Source organism: Varroa jacobsoni, unplaced genomic scaffold (assembly GCF_002532875.2).
Source record: "Varroa jacobsoni isolate VJ856 unplaced genomic scaffold, vjacob_1.0 contig00748, whole genome shotgun sequence".
Lineage (NCBI taxonomy): Eukaryota > Metazoa > Arthropoda > Arachnida > Mesostigmata > Varroidae > Varroa > Varroa jacobsoni.
In genome coordinates this window covers 2,822-23,950 of record NW_019214517.1, presented here as the reverse complement: position 1 = coordinate 23,950, position 21,129 = coordinate 2,822, and the positions used below count along the sequence as shown (strand labels likewise).

Genomic DNA, 21,129 nt, shown 5'->3' with positions numbered 1-21,129 from the left:
GTGCCATGCCTATTACGTGTTTGCCGTCTATATGCGGCCGAAGCCACTTGAAACTCGCCGGGTGACGACCAACTGCACAGTCAGGCAGTGGAACCCCGCAAGGCGCAGCCGAAAGGCAGTAGTACTTTTGACAGCCAAGGGGCAGCGCCGTAGACACCGATAGGACAAGGGCAATAAAAGTGGTGGTTGGAAGAAGCATAGTTAACAGGTGAATTTCACAGAACTTCGAACACGAATGCTATTACCTCAAACAGCTGCATGTAGGACGCCGATCACGTTTCAGCTAGAACAAACTGAATGAGAATAAATGTGGTATAGAGCTGGATGAACCATTACAGAGAGACGGATGGCTCATATCTTATACGAACCGCTTTTTTCAAGGGGCCGCTCGAGTACAGCGCCACGAAAGGGCACAAGGCTCTTAAGGCCTGAGAACAGTGAGCGTGTTCCGTAAAGAGGATTTTCTTGAGATGCTTTATCCCCCCTTTATGCCGCTGTACTTCGTAAAATCGTAGAACTGTCCAGCCGCGTCCAACGAGATTCACCTCAACCGACAAATATACCTCAATAAGCATTACACAGCTATACTTTTTCAGTTATGATTTACTCTTTCCAGAACCAACATCCATTAACCTGTCGCTAATTATAGACTAAAAAACATGCTTCTCCGAGCGGGTTCTTTCAATAGATGTCCTTCTTGTCTTGTTATCGAGATTTATATAGACTAACATATGTGAATCCATAGAGTGGACGACTAAACCACAAAAGGCAGTGCATGACTTTTAGGTTTGATAATTTTCAACTAACCTGATCTGTTTTTGGGGTGGGTTATCACTCCACGGAATTGAAAGTTAAACATTAGCATATTAGCATACATAGAATAATGACCCTTTTCAATGTTTCTGACTTGAAAGAGGCAACTGCTAACGAGAAGTTGCTGCGTTTTACAATTCGTCTGCAATTTACTCCTTTAATGTGTCTAGTAGAGCAAGCGGAGTCTGCGTTCCTATTTAACATATTCAGTAGCTATCTATTACTAATAGAATTAGAAGATTTTTAAAAAATATAAACTGAGAAGTAATAATAATAATAGCATTAATGTGAACAACAGTGACACTGTAAGCGCAAAGTGAGACGGATGAATTTATTTAAATAGGCTATTTAATGTTAGACAATACAACTTACAGGTTGAGAGTGAGACAGATTATTCAAAAACCCGTAAGTAGGATTATTGCCAACAAAGCTTTTGACTGTGCGGGAGAACGTGATTTTTTTTTAACTTAAAAGGAAGGTTTTAGGTTATAGGTAGTTCGTAATTTTGGCTTTGGCGCAGCAATCGGCAACGAAAATCAGGAGAGTGAATAACGTACGAGAACGTAAAGGATAGATTAAGTGTCCGCGAGTTAACGCAGTAACACTTGGGGTGGACTACCTGATAAGCTAAGAGGCAGAGGCATAGTTCATGAAACTAGGAGATACCGGAAAGAGCAGGGAGTGCGCTACAGAAAAAGGTAAGCAGACAATCGTTTTTCGAACCTCTGAATTGTGTTATTTCGCATCTATGGCTCGCTCTGACAGTACTTTGCAGTAGAGAATATGAGGCACAAATAGATTCATAAACCACGATTGGTACATTAGTGGTAGCCTAAGGATATGGTTTGCCAAGCGGAATTTCAGTGCAAAAGAAGACCAGTCAGGAAGATACTATCGCTCAACTAAAGCGGATAGTTGCCAAAAATTAGAATAAAAATTATAAAAAGAGGAGAAAGTGGGTTCTTAATAAGAATGGCTATTGCCCTAAAAATACTATATAATAGTTAAGAGGCAACGGGCGTCAAGTATAGTGGAGATATGAGTTAGCCAGGGCTAGGTAACAGACGACACAGAGCTTTTCAACTTTTTTATCGGTATTATGGTATCATCAGTGGGAGGTTTGGATGGGGTTATTTTGATTTTCTCTTTCCTTGTATATCATTCAGTTCATTGATGCGATAAGTTTCGTCAGAATCTATATGCGTTTTGAGCTTACGGAGATAAACTTACAGTACCTTCTTGCAAACCTGACCATTCTTAATATAAGCGGGAAGGATCAGGTTAGCAGTCACCCTGTATAGAGTAGTTTTCCCTAGAAAATAGAGTCAGGTGTTATCCTGTGTCCTGGAGTCAGGTGTGTGTGACCTAAGGAGTTATCGAAAAAAATCTTGCAAAAAAACAGTAGTTCAAAAGTAGTCCTTGAATCACTCAATCTACAATTTTTTGCACTACTTTTATTTCTACTTACCGTAAATTTGTTTTTTACTGTTTATCTTACGGATATCGTTTAATCGATACTGATCTGTCAGCGGCCCTTCTTTACCTTCATTATTGGGATGTTGAAGCAACCGGCAATAAATTTCTCTGTCAAATAAGTAACTTTACATGCTACAAACTCCTTGAGACAAATGGTTCTAAAGAATTTCGGGTAGAACACTAAAGCTCTTTCCGGTACCTACTTAAAACAGTGCGATACTGAGCTAATTTATTTTGATAAAAATTTCGCACATAATAATTATAACACTAAATAGGCATAGTCAATTTTTGTCGACTTTTATTGCATCTTACGAAACGGAAAATATAAGCCCTGTAGCAACATTTACTCACTTTTCAAAATACAGCCCAATCTTTATTCAAACGAGGGCACACTTTAAGATCATATATTTATTTACTATATAACAAACTACTATTTGGCGTATGTAGGACTTATTATACAACTGTAAGTCATATGTATATTCCATTCACAGTGTATGTTGTATATATACGTGTGTGTGACAAACTTAATAATTTAGCGTTCACCTTGAGAAACAAAGAAGAGCTTGCTGGTTATCAACTAAGAATTTTTGGAACTGGTATAATCTCTTAAAAGGTTAGTCAATTTGCTTTCCAATAAAGGCTTCAACAAAAATGATTAAAGTGTATTCTTAATCTCCTCATCATAGAAACAGAACGTTCTGCTAAGGGATTATTTAGCGGCAATTTTACACAAAATACTTTTATGCGAAATCCAGTGAGATAAACTAAACTGAAGTCTAACCAAGTGATACCCAGCTGAATTACTCGTTTTAGAAAGATTAATTTATTCTTGGCATTCCTCTTCGGCTCCGAACTCAGCCATAACAAGCTGTTGAAGTATTTTAATTTTCGTAAGCGATTTTACTTTCGCCCCGAGACGTTTTAATGAGGGAACCAATGATAAAGCAAATAACTCATCTTCATCAGAAGTTTTCTGCTTTTTAGGTTCAGGTTCCTCGTCAGCAAATTCTGAAATGTAATAGTCAGAAAGCTTAGAGCCGTTGGCGTTACGTGTGCTTTTGTTACTAGTGGTACTACGCTAAAGTTAATTAAATTAGGTCCCTTTCTTTGCCAAACTATTACAGCCTGATAACAGGATAGCTTTTGTTGACACTCGATTCTAATAGCCCTGTCGAATAAGCGAACTACTATTTTTTTTAACGGATCCTTAAAAGTAAGAATATGGAGAATCAACATGTCCAAAGCAATTGCTAATTTTCGCGCTAAAGAGGGGCATGAAGCTTTCCGTATCCTAAACTTTAGAAGTAGGCATTATTATTGCAAATACTGTCGATTCCGCACTCTTGTATTCTGCGATGTCACTTACCTCTTACTGATCGATTGAGGCCGTGAACGCTTAGGTTCAAAGCTTGACCATCGATACCTGTATCATTGCACTCAAAAGCCTTACTGACACTGCGACCCCGATCACGTACATCATCTGGCGTCCTCGCTGTGATGGTGGCAGGTTTTGTCTCGCTCTCATCTCTTTCCATCGACCGAGCAGCGAATTTGTCAGACCTATTGCTGTCGTTCAACAATGATTTGCCACTTTCTTCATGAATTGACTGCGTACTACTTTCACACGAAACTAAAGCCATAGAGCTCGTAGCGTTTACCAGTGCGCCGGGACTAATCGGTCGTACCACTGCAACAGCCACTAGTCAGAAAACGGCAAAAAAGTTCTAATTGATGAATTGCGTAGGATGGTTTGAAGAAACGTCGATAGTTCTTTTCAGTTAATTTTAAATTTCTTTTAATACCTATACGAAAGCTGAAAACCTAACATACAAAACCTAACACCTTAGCACCGATGTCTAGAATGTCAATCGATGACCATTGACTAGGCGCAACGTTCCCGTCATCGTGCAGTGTCAATGCGTTGGCTTATCAAAATTAGAAATACTTGATAATCTAAGTTCGAATCCGAATATTGACACACTTCTAGGAACCAGCCCCTTGAATTAATATTTAAGATTCGTTGGAAAGCTGTGGAGACCTCTTAGATGATAACACAGATTTCCCTTAATCTTGTAGAGAAAATTTCGAACATTGTGTATTCTGCTATATGCACTGTTGCTTAGTGTAAGAATATCAACTTGGAAAGATTACAAAAAGCTGCAGAAGCACTGCCAGTTATTTAAAGAAGATCAATTGGTTGACAGGTTTAGCGAGAAGGGCTGACACCTCTTAAAGTTAAAACTCCTTTAACACGCAATCTGTACGTTACATGCATACATTTTGGCATGATTACATTATCCATGTTTAGCAATATGTCGAGAAAGTCATAGCGTGCGCTGGTCAAACGTGCATTTCCAAAATAGGTATCTATTTGATGCTTAAAGATATTTCTATAATATTCAGCTTCATCAGCTCGAATATTATTCTACTTGTACCCGTAACATAGTACATTTAAGGTATACTTTTACTGCACTAGAATTTCAGGTTCACTGTTCAGGTATAACTCGCTTGGAAATACCATTCCAAAAATATTAACAAAAAAAAAATTCTGAAATGTGCATCATATAGCGACCTCAAATGAATCTATGTGGTTCAATAAGATGCTATAAATGCTTTGTAAGTGGAGCAAGTGAAAATGCAAATAAAAACGTAGAAATCAGATGGCGTATCTTATTATATTACTGCGTCAACAATGTCTAAAATATATGCCATACCCTGTGGACTCGGTGGACCATAGTGATGTGAGAGGTTTGGTGAAGAAAGATCTCTTGCAAGGGCCAAAGGTATCGACTCTTGTGAGGACGACGGGCTGGGGGTTTCAAGGCGTGTCTGGGCCTGCCGAAAAACTGCCTCAATGAAAGCCTGAAAAAAGTCGTATATGTATAGTAGTAGTCGTAAGGTCGTAGCTCTCCATGAAAGTTACCTCTTTGTCGTAACCGTCTTAAACAAACAGCTTGGTCTACTTTCATTGTGCCTAATTTTCTCTAGGACAAAATATCTGATTTCTATTCATTATTGTTGAAATACGACGATATTATCCGCTCAGAGTGAACTAGCGCAGAGTATTCTTAAAACTGATCTAGATGATGATATAAATGTCTGTTGGTACAACTCAGAAGCTAGTCCAGATATTTGCTGTCAACATTGATCAGGCTTTTCCTTGATGCTCTTGTTTTTCCATATTCTGGTGATATGATCGGCGTAATAAGCTGTTAGCTTCATTTCTAAATACCTCATAAATCAAAATAGCTTTTGCAGATACTTTCTTTTTGATATAATGATAATATTCAAACAAAGCGCGATATCAAAACACGTCAAAAAAGGACCCTAATGTCGAATGGATTGAGAATGCGCATGACACACACCGGTGTGACGAAATTTTATTATACTTAAACTGGATAACTGTATGCATACCTGATGAGAGGGGAAGTGATGTTCCTCATTAGACTGAGTGGAATTAAGTGATGAGGAAGTATTATTGTCTTCGCCAGATGAGTTGAGCACTGCCGGAGGTGGCAGTGAAACCCGACGTGAAGTTGTCGAGCTGCTTGAAGTGGACGAGGAGCTCAAATATGTTCTGTAGAAATAGGTCCTATGTTAGAATAAGTCAGTTCATATACATAAAAGCGCCTGCCGTATTTGGATTCAGCCACCTAGTAGTCACTGGACTTCTGATAACAAAAATACGAGTGAGTTAAGGCAAGGGATATTTACAAAGGGCTCTAAAAACCGTTCTAATCTAAAGCTGCTGGTTTTGAAACCGTATTCAGGTGACGGGTACTACCATTTTGTCCCGAAAGACCTGAGATACGAAGTATAACCTATTCGTGATGTAGTTACTAAAAAAATGTTTTATTTTATAGAATTGAACTTTAATTTTTGTTTTGTTACTTGTAAACATCCATTTTCAAAGAATACATTGCGTATGCAGTGTGTAGTAAGTAACATAACAACAGAGATATTTTTCAGTTTTTTTCTAAAATCTAGCTTCACATGTTTTTAATTACATAACTGTTTATGTAATCACAGTCATTTCATATTGCATATATGCAAGTAGATTTGTGTGCATATATATAGTATGGGGCAAAAACAGGCTAACAACCTTGGATCAGTTTCAGCTCTCTATTCTTCAAACCCGGGACACATTTTGCTGCTAAATATAGACTTGCGCCTTGTCCAGTAGTAAATTTACTTTTTCTTCTGCCTATAAAATAAATACACTTTGAAAAGTGTGACTATTCTTAGTGGTTCGACTTAACTAGATAACTCTACGACGGAAAATATTTGTCTGCGAAAGCTAATCTTCATGTGTAAAAATTGAAAAATCGCTCAAAGGCAACGCTGCCGAGCTGAGTATGTACGTTTATTATGAAGTGAATGTAATTGAAATCTATACTTGAAAAGTTGCGAGAAGCGACACAACTGTAGCTGTCTGCAGTTAAAAAGGATTGGTGTGATGCTTTGCTAAAGCAATGGCCGCTTTCAGCAATCAAGCTTCCTTACTTGCTTCCACGTGTGGGAAAAGTATATCCAGTGACCACAGAGACTTGATCCTAGAGATCAATGGTCGAACCAAATTGTCTGGCTAGGTGGAGAAGTAGGCAAGGGAGAATAGCCATACCATTATGGTTTCGAATACAAATCTCTGGTATAGGATGTAACAATTTCTTGCGTACTGGCTGCCACCGCATTATTCATAGTATCCCCATTATAGAACACACGAAATTCGGGATTATTACAATCTCAATGATTAGTCCATGCTTTCTGCAGTTGCAATACAAATCACGGGACCAATCATTGTAGTAAGAGATTCGCAATCCTCAATAAATAGCCCAAATGGAATAAGCACTTGGCCTATGCAATTTGTATCTATGTTAATAATCAAAGAGCTTGAATGCGCTTCGACCATGCTAAATATATTAATACACTTATCCAAGTTAGTTGCAGAAGACAATGCTCAAAAAATGCGTACGTTTTTTTTTACAGTTATATCAATATGGTACAACCTTGGTGAACGTCCACAGTTTCGGTAAAACATTAGCGCCTCGTAGTATGGCCATCTTACTGCTGCGGCTGCTGCAGTTTCCGAAGACCCAGTAAGCTTCTCGTTGTTTTCTAAAACACGTGTCTCGCGGATAAAACGATCGCGAAGGGTTTTCCATAGCTTCTGGCATTCCTCAACTATCGACAGCAAATGGAAGGGATACAAGTGTCTGTAATTTAGCACTCAAGGACGACTTAAAGAATTGTAATTTAGGTATTCATGTTTGTACTAACGATTTTCGAACACTATGCGTTTCTAAACGAACCTTTTAATCACCCAACTATTGAATATACCACGGCTGAAGCAAGATACTCACCAGTCGCAATCTTAGTCTCTGCCTGCACCTGATGCCAATAGTGCCTTTTGAGATCAACGTCTCGGTAGTCGGTACGTTTCGAGTTGTACAATACGGGGAACTTCCTGACCGCTTCAATGAGTTTCATGATCGTTTCATGTTGAGCACGGTTAACGATTTTCACCTTGTCCATGCTTTGAAAAGGCTGGCTTGGAGGTGGCGAGCGCACTGAATAGTCTTCAGCCATAGGTCTCAGATTGGCGATGGAGATCACTTTGCACTTTGTGCACCTGTTATCTGAAATTTATTATGGCGGACGTAGTCAATGACGGTGAACGGTAACTCAACGGCTATCGCTTTGCGTCCAAGCATAGGGAAATCTACACGAGGTTAGGTTTAGCTGGGCCAATAGTCGAACTAATAATTAGCTGTTGCGCAAACAGCTTGAGAAGGATTGGAGTGACTCTTAGCTGATGCCGAAATGAAATCGCTAAAAGTGCTTCAAAAATGGTACCAGCAATCTAGCCATGGTGCGACGCAGCTTCAGAATAAAACGAGCCTTCTCTGGCGGTCACTTCTAAGTATCTAGAGTAACCTCGCTGCAGTAACAACTTGTTCAAGTATCCCATGAAACTCTAACATCGTGCCTTAGCAACGCGACAAATCTGAAAAGGCATAAAGTTAAAATGGCGGACGAATAACCTACCTTAAGTGAATGGTTCTGCCAAAAATAATGCCTTTTTCAGTACCAAAACTTTCGCGCGCACTGAAATTTTGAATTATTGCACAATAGATAAGGCAAAACTACACTGCTACGTGCGGCCGATCCGGGTTTCACCGGAACCACCGGCAAATTTGCCAAAAATCTGTGTCAAGATCTGTGGAATCAAGAATTTGAGTCGGGGCTTTAACGCCGTTCACCTCCTGGCAGCGACTGCGGAGTACCAACCTGATTGCTCTAAGATCTGGCGACCGCCGACCTTCTCTCCACAAGCCTAGTTGCAGCGGCAAATCGACTGGTCTGGGGGTTGCCGTTGTCGGTACTGATGCTCCAACGTTCTGTGACATCGCTCTCTAGAAGAAGTGTACAATGGATGGCGCTCGAAAGAGCAGCTGTGCTTGGTTCCCTTGCTGAGCGAGAGCTCTCTGTGCAGAACTGAAATGGCGCTGAACAATCGGCGGGAGGCGGCTTCGAACCCAAGAACCAGGTAGCGCGCTCTTTTCGAGCCGGACTCCGTTGGCCTGTTGTTTGCTACTGCTGTCGGTGGTTCGCTTCAGTTTGTGTCGCTTTTGGTTATCACGGTGCACCCCTCGATCAATGCCTCTTTTTCGCCCCGGCAGTGGCGACACGATAAACAAGGCTACTTGCTGTACTACTAAGAAATTTGTTTGTTCATAGGGTGAGGCGAACAATTTGACGCTAAATCATTTTCGCTAGAATATACCTAGTTTAGATATTTCTTGCCAAATGTTCTATCTGGCATGATATATATATATATATATATATATATATATATATAGCACAAGAGTCAAGCTTATCGATCTCAGCCAATCACGAGTATGATCATATCTAAACAAAACTAGTGGTAATTTCGTTAGTTGGTATCTTCCGGCAATATAGTGTTAGAAACGACTTGTAAGTGAATTTATATATCAATTATAAAATGACTGTTCTAAGCCAGAAAACTAACTACAGGAAAGTGGCACGACCACCCTACAGCTGTAGTGGCAAGAAACGTGTTTTTGTTACGTAGAAATAGTTTCAACTATATGTAATGAAATTTTAATTAGGTTAGTTGAATTCTACATGATGCCGATGGCCGTGTTTAATTAAGATGCTATTAAGTTTTTCTGCCTTGCAAGTCGCAAGCAGCTCACATGAATGATAGGCAACATGCAACACCCTCAACAAAAAAGTGTTGAAAATTTGAGATCGCTTCACCGGGGAGCTTGCTGGGTAGCTTGGCGCTAAAGTGGCTCCGCCTTGCGACGGCATGTGCTCCAATGCGAGCGGCAACCGATCAGCGCCTGGGGTTTCAACCAACGGCGATACACGTCGCTGGTAGCTGTCAGACGTTTAAGGTTGGAGTCATATGTGCTTAGGTCTCAATGACATTTATCTTAAACACCGATTTCATTACGGCCCGATTAGACTTGGGTTTACCACTTTACGCTGCCTTGGTCTTCAGATGCAATTCGTTGGATGCGTTAAGATGTCTGAAGGGATTGCAGAAAGGCTAAAGCCTGACATCTCTAGCACGGTGACGACTTTATAAGTCTATACATATATACGTATATAAATCAGTTTATATCAGAGGTGAGCAACATATAATGTCGCTACAGGTACATGTAACACAGTTTTGTGGCTCGCAGATAACACATGACATTCGTTACGGACATAAATAGTTAACATAATGCTTATCACCAGCGTTATTTAGTCTGCAACGATAGTACGTAAGAGACACTATTTCTTTGTTTTATCTTGAGAAAACAGAACCCTACATACAGCTTCACAAAACCTTTGTGGCGACCTTATGTCATAGAAACAGTTCAACAGTTAGTAACAAAAATTTATCAAACATATCGCTAGAAAGCAAAATGCTCGAAAGCTTAAACTATTTTTTGTTGAAAATTGACTACTACTGAAATATATGGCGACCGACCTCTAGCTAATTCGATTATATACGCCCACATCTTTGGTAGAGTTAATCAACCCATCTGGGTAACACTTGGTATTTACATAGATATATTGCACACATAACTAAAACACAAATGTATATTTATATACGGGAAACATATTATGTATATATCACAATGTGGTATAGCGTTGTTTCTATGTGTTGTGTATATGATAAACATAGACTGATGTATAGTAATCTAACGACATAGTGTTTAGTTTTTACAAAGTATTCACGTGTGTCCATATTAACGTACTATAATATATATATATATATATATATATATATATTATAGTACGAGTGGCAACCTAACTGTGAGACCGACGGGCAGGCAATCTGCGTAGGCGGCGGTCAAAAAAGAGTGGTGTTTGCGGTATAATTGTACGCATATTGTGACGTATAAACGCGTTTTGCCTGTCCGACCTACGCTATGAGCAGAAAGTAGCTGCGCTTTGTTTGCCCAACTGGTTGTCGTGATTTTTCCTAAAATTACACTTTGTGCGTCTTTGTGCGAATTTCGTGGTTGCTTTTTACGTTCGTTCTAAAAAAACTAGTGTCACTTCTGCGCAATATGATAAGGCTATTTGAGGAAGATTTAGGTCGCTGAACTATGCGCAAAGCGTTTTAAACCAACCTTATGAAGACCTGCTTGTAGGGATAGCTTGCGCACAATAACGGATAAAGTCCTTACGTAGATGTTCGTTGAATATTATGTATAGTGGTTCTGCCAGTTCCAAATTAGTATTAATCAAGTAAAACCAAAATCTTGTCTGAGCACAACTTAATCCATTGATCCAATTGAAATGCATGCTTCTCTTGGTGCTTCTTAAAAGCGTCTGAGACTGAGAACATCCCTAAGCGATAGGTCCAAGTGTCTAGAATTGTATTCTAGAAAAATTACAACAAAATGATTATACATAGTTCATGTTCAATTTAAAATCCCTATCAGTGCACCAGGATGAGATCTTTTTTTAATATAAAAGTTTTTCTTGACAGTATACAGAATGGATTTCTGGACTACGATTACTTGCTTATTATACGGTTAGTCCAAATTATTATTATTATAAAGCATTAAATCTAACTTGGATTCGAAGAAAGGTATCTCTGTCAAAGTAGTAAACGGGGAAAAAATGATAGAAAAGCCATGGGAACTTCTTGTTTCAGTATTTTCTAGATATTTCATAGATGAAATATACCTCGTGTGTTTGAAAATATTTGTCTAGCACATTTATTCAACTACTCTATTTTGTCGATCTACTTTAGTTGTTTTGTGGCACATAACGCCTTGTTACAGAGCAATTTTCTTTAGGAACACTTTCTATGCAAGAATTTCGTATTTTTGACGCTAATTGTCCTATCATCCTAGAGAGATAAATCCTTTGAGTTGTTGTTTTTTTACGTCCTTTCCAAATGTACATTCAAATTCTGCTTGCCGAAAACACTATCAAGTGTGCTTAACCATATTTCAGTCGGACATGTCGAAGTTTAGCCAGGGTGCCTTAAATTATAGCTGCCTTTTTTCTTTCACGAATTGATACCAGGTAGTTCACGAGAAAGGCGAATAATTCACAGCATTACTACAGTACAATCCAACAGCCTCAGTGCGACATCTTCTTCAACAACTTGGCTAGTGGAAGAGCCATCTAGAACGCATCTTCAAGCAGGAGTTGCGTCTTCACCTTTACAGGGTGAAATGAATTCAGTATTTAAAAGTCAAAGGTAATAAGGAGCGTGCTATCTTTGATAGCATCATTTTTACTTATGAAACTGATTTGCAGCTACATCAGCATGTGAATCAACAAAATTGGCGCATTTTTTTTGACTAACAAATTCCAAAATGATCTTACTCACAAGAGGTCATTGTGCAGTACGTTTTGGGCTCACTGGGCTTTTTTTCTTTGAGTATAACTGTGGAACGGCAGAAACAGTTAGTGGCGAGCGCTATCGTAAGGTGTTGCAAACCTTCTGGTGCAATCAATACAACGACATTCGATGCAAGCAATCTGCCTCATGAAAATGAGGAAGTTCACCATGTCGCGGGGGAAACGGTAACAATCTGCTTGTAAACATGTTCTTGTGGCGGCTGATTTCAGTACGCGGCAGCCCCATCGAGTCTTCTCGTTGGTCGTGTAATTTAGTTCTCACTATTTTTTTTTTCTGTGTGGGCAAATATGAAATCCAGAGTGTATCAAACAGCGTCGAAGACGATCGACGACCTGGCGCAGCGTTTTTGTAAAGTTACTAGTGAAAACGGTACCGAATTATCGGGAGCCGTAGATTAAATTTACTCATGCAGGCTATTCCTGGGAGGACATTGACAAATGTCGCTTCCCATTGCTAGTGCAAATTAATCTTCCTGAATTAAGCTAAAGAAGAATAGGTACGCGCACAGAAATCGGTTTCTGTTTTCTATGTTGGAACCTGTATTATAGGAAAACTTATTTTTACATAAGTATTCTGGAGGGGTCTGATGGAAGACCAAGAGCCCAACGATGAGGAGTAGAAAAAATTGAGTGTAAATAAACAAAAAACAAGATATACAGTTTTTTTTTGCGAAAAATATAGCCTCTATCAGTGTCGCTAAAAAAGATATTCTGTGGAAAAGCGAAGCTATCTAAATGATTTGCGCACTTGGCCGTCTAAAAGCTCGACGGAAATTCAACACTATTTCATGGCATTCCATATTAGTCATAATGGCCATTTTTAGCTCTCTAGTAATGAATTGCTCTATATGAACATGTCTTATGGCGATTTCTTATGAATTTTCATAATATTCACTATATACAGACATATCAGCTAGTCGAGAAAAGCGATCTTTTTTCCCTTTTTATTTTTTACTTACTTTTTTTACTTAAGCGGCGATGCGTCGAAGAACTGTCATGTTAAAAAAATACGCCTATGACCAACCTTCCGTAGCTTCTCACCAGCTAAAATGTTCATATAGTTGGCATTGCGCTTCTATTCTCAAATATGAGATAAGAGATTATTTTTTGTATCCTAAGGATAGACTGTTTTCCACTTGAATACTCTCAAGAAGCCTTTCTGGGTTTTAGTGCTGAACCAGAAGAGCTTTTTGAGAGTCTTCAAACATAGACAACGGCAGTCCGGCCAAATATATACGTTCTTAGTTATGTTCCTTGCTCAGAACATGTTATATAAGTGTACGCTAACGTTGCGTTTGCCCCCCCGGCCGAACACAGAAAAAAAGCCAAAAAGCTTCAAACTACGAGTCCTATGATATAAATCAGATGAAGTTCTCAGCTTCTCAGCAATCGTGGACAACGACAGCAGGATAGCACCTGTTGACCTGTCGATCCCGAGTATGCGCATTGCATACGCCTGAATATATTTGGCACTGATACGAATGTTGCCTTTTTTTCTATCTTTTGTGTCTAGCCGTTTTTTGATAGACGGCACAGACCGTCCGATATCTTGTCTATGGCGGCAGTATACTCCGACCTGATTTCTTGCTGATAATAGTTGCGCATACTATCTCTAGCGAACGCGAAGCATTTTTTTCCATCTGCGCTAGACTTAGTTCTACATTATAGTGTTACCTTCTTCTTTTTCCCTAGTTCATTTCACGTCTAATAGGCAAATCGGTACATTGTTATCCCTGTGAAGCGCTACGTGACCTCGGAGGAAGCATGAGTTAATTTATAGCATCATGTCAGTGAGTGAGAACTTATTAGTCCAGACAACTCCTCCAATTGATCCTCGTTTATAAGGGCACACTTTATCGCATACGATACGCGTTATACGAATTTAATTTATGCTTTCGAATCAATATCTGATTACGTTTTTTAGCATAAACACTGCGTAGATACAATATCCGTCTTAGGTCGGTGAAATGAACTAACATCAGCCATGTAGCCTCTAAATTTCTTGTTAGCATTACGTGATGAAAACGTTTCCATTTTTTTGCAGGAGATTTGGTTAATTAGGAAGGCAGGATATTATAACGCTCAAGTGTTATTAAATGTATATATATACATTGATATATATGTCAAATAAGTCTGTCGATCGCGTGCTAGCCACAAATAATTCAATAATATAGATAGAATTGCTACATGTATCTATTACAAGTACGTCGTACCGTTGCAAGTCAGATATACGTTATTCAAAAAGATATGTCAGGTTATGAAGCTCAAATTTGCGGCATTTTAGGTTTTTACCTTTTTCGATTTTGGCATCGTGGGAGTGCCAGAACAACAGTGACAGTTGTTATTATTACAGCGTGTTAAGACAGTCACTGGACTCTGTAGCATTCAAATTCCGAAGCTGCGTTTCTTTTTCATCAGTTTATAGCAGGTTGAAGAATATCTAAAAATATGGCGCAAGCTAATTTCCTTATCGAACATGTCGAACAAATTGCGCTAACCAGCATATTTTTTAAGTTTGGTTTTTTATATACGGCACCGGTTGCGCGTTCTCTTAACGATAGCATTTTCAGACAAGCTCTGTCCTTAACAGCTGATTAAGCGTGGTGCTAGCTTGGAGACGCCGAAGTCGTATCTAGCGAAGTGGTACATCAATTCTTAAAACTAAACCCAATGATTTTTTCCAGAATTTGGAACACATTAGGAAGAAAAAACCTTTTCGACAGCGGAGAACCTGGCCATCACAAGGCAATAAATTGCTTCGGTAATTGCTACGGCGATCGCAAAACCGATGTTACGCATTGTGTAATTAAATGTTCTTCGTAAGATTAAAAACTGGTGACTTGAACATAGTACGAGGAAACAGTTGATCTCGCTCCGTTCGCGCAGTCCACATCAGTAGAACACACCACACGAGTCAGAGGGAAAGTGTCTGTTATACCGCAAAAAAATACTAACCCATAGACGCTAGTAAATACTTCATATTCATTCATATTTCCATAGTATATTAAGTTATTAAAATCGTATAGTCTCGTACAATCATTTTAGTAAGTAATAAGAATGTTACTTTATAGTCTTCATACGCATACTGTGGGAACGTATGTGTCACCTAATAGCTGCGTACGTAACGCTTGAAGTAAGATTGGCGAATCCACTAAAGATCTGTTCGTCACTAACTCAGTTTTGTGAACAGGGTCTCTTTCAAGGAAAATTTTCACAGTGGAAAATCTGTGTGCAAGTCTGTTGATGTGCATCTCTCGTCAAGTGGGTGAAAGGGAGTGGGCTAAGCTAAGCAAGGGTGTGGGTGCCAACAGAATTTCCTAGCACGCAACCTAGTCTAGTTGGCAGGCCATGACCTGAGATTCGGATCGTTGAAAACCTGGCAAGGTGAAAGGGATGCCTCCAGTAAAAGAAGCCACTATACTTACACGTCATTTGTGCGTATCATGTAATTTTATTAAACATTAAAGATTTGCGGAATGAGGATATTCTCAATTTAGAACCACTTTTATTGCAGCATTGCTCGAGCGTTCAAGGACGACTGCCACAAAAAAGATTTAGATGTTTACTTATAGCAGATATATCGATAACCGATTTTTTTCTCTTTTTATGACATTTAGATTTTTGTGGGAAATTATTTAAGTTATTGTCCTACTAGAACTATGCCTTTTAGGACTGACGTTTACCTCATTAGCCACCAAATCAAAATGCAGAATGTGTTTTTAATTTGTATTAGTATAAGAAAACTTGTTGGTGTTCTCTTCCGTAGCCTCATGAGGTATTAGATACTAATTTTTAGAAATGGCTTACTTGGAAAGACGCTATAGAAAATGCTCAATGGACTGCACGTTTGACAGATGCAAGCTACAACGTAAATTTCTAACAATAAGCCATTGAACATGACTTCTGTGTCGAAGAAAAGTCGTCCAAGTACAAAGTATTTGAATGTTTACAGTGAAATTCTCTTTATTTAATTGAAGAACACTTATGAAGAGTGTACGGCACTTACTGATCATAACGAGCCGAAACTGATTTCTTCTCCCGGCCAACTTTTCAAACCAGCAATGCGGTTCATTATATATTTTCGAAGCGTTTAAAATCGCATATCACGGGAAGAAGATCACATAACGGGAAACGCGAAAAATGGTGGAATTGCAACACTCATAATTACTCTAATTCGTTTTTTGTTCATTGTTGAACGAACATAATATTATTAGATAATATTATCTAAGATACATTATATTTAGATATTATTTCAAGACAAATTTTGCATATTTCCACTGGAGCTTCAGTGAACTTTTTGCCTAAAAGAAGTTGTAGAGCAAGGTTCCGTCACAATCTAAAAACCCTGAATTTTTAGTCATTTACACGAGTGATTACTGCGAAGGTTATTTCTTCCTTTGCGAAATTATGGTTCACGATACCTTTACTCTCTAACCTTCAAAGCATTTGAAGATATATTTCGTTATTAGATGCTGACACTGGTTTGAGCTTGATTCAATTCCGTTCAATGATATGAATCGAAATACATACATATTTGATCTGTAAATAATTCATCCTTTACCATTTCTTTTGCAAATGTGTTCTTTTTTCAGTCTAGTTGCCATACTTGAAAATAACAAAGCAGGTTCAGTAACGCTGAAGTTCGTTTAAGTTCACCTTAAAGGTCGATCCTGAAAAATGGTGTCGATTTCGATTCGAAGTTCATGTTCAGCCTTTTTGGGCTAGATCTATTTGGTGGTGCAGTCAAGGACTTAGTCGAACTATTATTTCTAACATAGATCATTTAGAAGAGTCTAATTTTATTGAAATGTATGATGAAAATGTTTTTTTCAATTAGTACGGAAATCTGCTGGTAGGATTTTTTTTATTGGTTTCAATACCCGACTTGGATATTAGTTTCAACCTTATCTTTTAGTAATATCTTTTTTTATTATGCAATGAAGGGTGAATGCAATATTACTCTGTTAGCAGTCGCTTCGTGAGATGATGATAATGTTTGATAATAATGATTGATAATAGATTTGAATTTTATTTCAAACACTATCCTGTATTGATGGCAATCAGCTCATACATCAACTCAAGATACCCTTATTTTTCAGTATCTTTCTAAACTGCATAACATTTATATTCTTCATTTGGTTTGCTATAGATTACACCACTATTATTCTGCGTTACGTCTATATTTAAGCCTGTGTAAGACCTTACTTGGGCCTGTTCAAGGAAGTCAAGATTCTCCGATCGAGATTCATGCCATACCTGAATAACATACTTCAGCATTTAGATGCCATCGCGGCGCTTTACTGAGGAGAAAAGACAACATCTTTTACTCAGTGTACGCTGCTATGATATATATACTCTGCGTCGCCGTTTACGATTTTGTCCTATCTTTCCACTAGATAGTGTTTGCCGTCTTGCGGGCTTCACTCGAACCTCTCCAACCATGTTTTGAGTTGTTAATCCGTGCCAAAGGTAAGCCCACGAAGATGTTGCTCAGTGAACGGAAAAAAGTGAAAATCCGCCAGAAAGTAAGGTAAGAAGAACATCGATAGTGTAACAAAGCTCTTTTTCGAAATCAAAACGGGCGACTTTGACGATGTTTGTCCTGTACAGCACCTAGCTGCTAGGGAGCAGGATGATTTAACCTCATTTGTCAGCTCTTTTCTCTTGAATAGTCTAGTTGGCTAGAGGCTAGCTGGGCCAAAGAACGCACCGGGTTGCTGTCTGATTCATAAGAAGCAACTCTCAATGGATTAAATCCTAAAGTTCCGTTCAAAAGCAAAGCGTATCCTTTTTTGGAAAAAGAATCTAATCGGCTAGATATGAGCCTTGGCGTCTCTTCTGGAGCGCTCCATTTCGATTCCAGGTTCATGTTAACATTCAGGCGCCATTTCTAATCACCAATGACGGATGATTCTGAGCCAAAATCAGTTACTATAACCGCATAATATTTGATAGTGGAATAGAGAGATGCACTGCTAAACCGCAAGAGAATACATCAAGTGTTCAAGCTGCAAGTTTCACTATAAACTCAAGGTATTTGAAGTGGCTAATGACAGCCGTCCAATACAGCTCATTTTTCGGACGATTCTTGAGATTTGTCGGCCTTGATTACTTTGTTTTTGACAAACGCTCTCAAATATTCGTTATCAAGGGCACACGGTTGGCTTGAACGGCGGCGTTCTCCAAACACCGGATACTGTCTTCGAACTTGCCAAAGCACCTCTGAGCAATCTTTTTAGACATAGCATCACTCACCATCACAGCGAACTGTTGTAGACGCGTTTTGGCCTCGAATTTTACAGAATATTGAAAATGCATCTTTTTTTTTTTACGTGAAACAACTGTGTTTGTGGGGTGTTTTTGAGTTAAAACTGCATTTGCAAGACAATACCACTATAGCATGCTGAGGGGAGCCTGTTAAGGGAACTTTTTTTTACATAAGCTCAGCAGCTTGAAGTTTTCCAGTTCAGTTGATCAAGTCTACATTACATTTATTTATAAATCATCTGAGATATGCTTCTACACGATTTGTTCTTAGACGGACTACCAGTGCACTAAGCAAATATTTGAATGAATTTTAAAAAGGTCAAAGCCGTCTTTATACAATAAAATAAGAAAAGCTAATTAATGATTTTAAGTCTCAGAGGAGTCGCGTTTATCATCTGAAAAGTTCATGCCTTTATAAATCAACTAAAAATTAACTATCAGTACAGAGTATTTGATACAAGCTAACAATTAAGTTTAAGGACATTTTTGTATCCGTGTCTTTGCAAGGGTGGTGGACCGAATATAATCTTTGCATATATGATTTTCCAGCTAAAGTCTTAAATGTGCATTCATCACGTAATAATATAAATATCTAGTGGAAAATAGGGCTGATATCACCTTTGAATTTAATTTACAGCAGGATATTAATGGGTTGTGTCAAAACTCGCCCTCAAAAATATGGATAATCTAAAGGCCTTCCAGGTGTTTGCAGCACTGCAGGCCTCATTACCGTTTTTACTGTCAGTGGCTTTGGTACAATAAAATAGAAGAACACGCTCGAAATCTGCCAAGTTTAAACGCTGGCGGCCGTTCTTTATGCTAGTAGAATTGAGGCGTTTTACCGTATTTTGAAACGTTAAGGGTTGCTAGTATAAAGCAAAGCATTTTGTCGAGCCTAGCACAACAAGCGGCTCAAAATGAAGCTCAGGTTCTAGAAGAACTGGGTTTCTAAGTATATGTTATAGCACAAAAAATTAAACAGCTTCAAAGGTGTCTTCCTTCTTTCGATAGCATCCCACCATAAGTTTAGAAAAGTTTATATAATTGTTATCGGAACTGTTGTATCTTATATTCGGTCGTTTTTGCCATAATAATAACATACTCGGATGATCTCGAACACAGAATAGTTACAGTCATATGCAAAAGAGGTTTACGGTATGAAGTTGAGCGTATAAATTTCATAAAACTCTTAGTCGATCATATATCTAATTATTAAAAATAATTTTAGCTCTAGTTAATTTCTAGATAATATTTTTGCCGCTTTTAGCGTCACAGCCTTGCATAAAGAGCCCGCATATGGACAGATTAAGTTATAGTCAATTGTACACTGTACAATTCCATTGTACACATAGTCATGGGAAGTTCAGGACTTTTGTCGAGCCAGAACAAGGAGGTACCCGAGGTCCGACGTGCTAAAGCGGGAGACAACTAGATCTCCCGCGACATCTTCATGCAGGCGCAAAGTGCATCGGCAAGACTTCTTTGGGACAGTTCCCTAGAAGAAATTCTCACTGCTCCATACTAAAATTTGTCAGTTCTATATAACATTACTCACTTTGTTTTGTACAAAGAATTTTTTGAAAAGAAGAAAATTTAAGGTCGTCAGAAGTAGAACCGTCCAGTGTACCAGATAGAGATATGCGAAGAACTTTCGCAGCTCATTTAGGAGAATATGACGAAGTTATTAGTTGAATCGGTGGCACGTCGCCGGGAAGAGGCAACTACAGAGCCAACTGCTGCAAGCCTTCGGGTCACGTTCCGTCCAATTAACTAGTAAAAATATACAGTATTTGTAACATAAGATCCTTGGAATAAAGTCCACATAAAAGAGAAAGATTAGGTAATGTAAGTATTATAGAAATAGTGGAACCCTAATCTTACAGGGCTAATAATTGCAGCTTTTAAGAATAATAAGGCTTTAAATATGACATGGGTTGATAAATGAAAAAAAATACTAGATTACAGAGAATGACGGTTTATAAATTTAAGACGAGCACAGGTAACTATTTTCAGCTCGGAAGACTCAGCTTTCTATCCGTGCGAGGGGTCACCTGCTTACGGATTGCGTGTTGTCTTCATTTTCAAGGTTATATCATTGACGGAAGAAATCTCTATAATCTCTATCCTCAATGATTGCTGCTATAGTATGAAAAATAAAAACTTTTTGAACGAAAAAAAAATAATAAAAACGTTTTGAACTGTGAAATTCTAAATCATTGTCTTCATAGATAAGAAATAAAAAATAAACCAAACTAAACGTATAAAAGCAATCAACTCTTGTTGGGAAAGGCAATCAAAAAAGAAGAAAACTTAAAGAAAAAAAAGTTTGCATGAGTTGCCGCACCACTAGCCGTTTTGTATGCCATGTAATAAGGAACTTCCATAAAGTGGGTTGAAATAAATTATTTTCAATTAAATTAGGTTTGGTTAGATTATGTTTGGGCTTAGGCTCCTTTTTTAAATTTTTTAATTTTTTATTTATTTATTTATTTTTTTTAGGTTAAGGATTAGATTAAATTAGGTTAAGGGTTAAATTAGGTTAAATACTGATACTGCTGCAGTGCCGAATGGCGACCGCATGAGACTCTGCACCTGCAACAGCATTCAGGGGGCATTGCTGAGGCTACAACGTGAAACCCACTTAGCGGCAGGTCGACAGAAAAAACGCCTGTC

General features: G+C 38.5%; 1 protein-coding gene and 1 long non-coding RNA gene across 4 annotated transcripts; one reads left to right on the top strand and one right to left on the bottom strand.

The window, feature by feature from the left end:
* The first annotated feature begins 1,354 nt into the window (after positions 1–1,354).
* On the top strand, positions 1,355–20,645 carry LOC147751984 (uncharacterized). Its single transcript, XR_015315362.1, has 2 exons — positions 1,355–1,511; positions 20,470–20,645. It is a non-coding gene; the product is annotated as an uncharacterized LOC147751984 (long non-coding RNA).
* LOC111271535 (uncharacterized) lies at positions 2,562–8,669 on the bottom strand. Of its 3 annotated transcripts, none has more exons than XM_022852410.1 (7): positions 8,578–8,669; positions 7,650–7,925; positions 7,296–7,470; positions 5,704–5,866; positions 5,004–5,151; positions 3,656–3,988; positions 2,562–3,297 (listed from the first exon to the last, which is right to left on the bottom strand). In XM_022852410.1, exons 2-7 carry the CDS (start codon positions 7,873–7,875, stop codon positions 3,113–3,115), a joined length of 1,230 nt encoding a protein of 409 aa, XP_022708145.1. In that variant the 5' UTR covers positions 7,876–7,925; positions 8,578–8,669; the 3' UTR covers positions 2,562–3,112. The 3 variants fall into 3 exon arrangements, with proteins under 3 accessions (XP_022708145.1, XP_022708144.1, XP_022708146.1); XM_022852409.2 differs by lacking the exon at positions 8,578–8,669 and adding an exon at positions 8,335–8,562; XM_022852411.2 differs by lacking the exon at positions 8,578–8,669 and adding an exon at positions 8,335–8,562 and having other exon boundaries at positions 3,656–3,976.
* Positions 20,646–21,129: the final 484 nt, after the last annotated feature.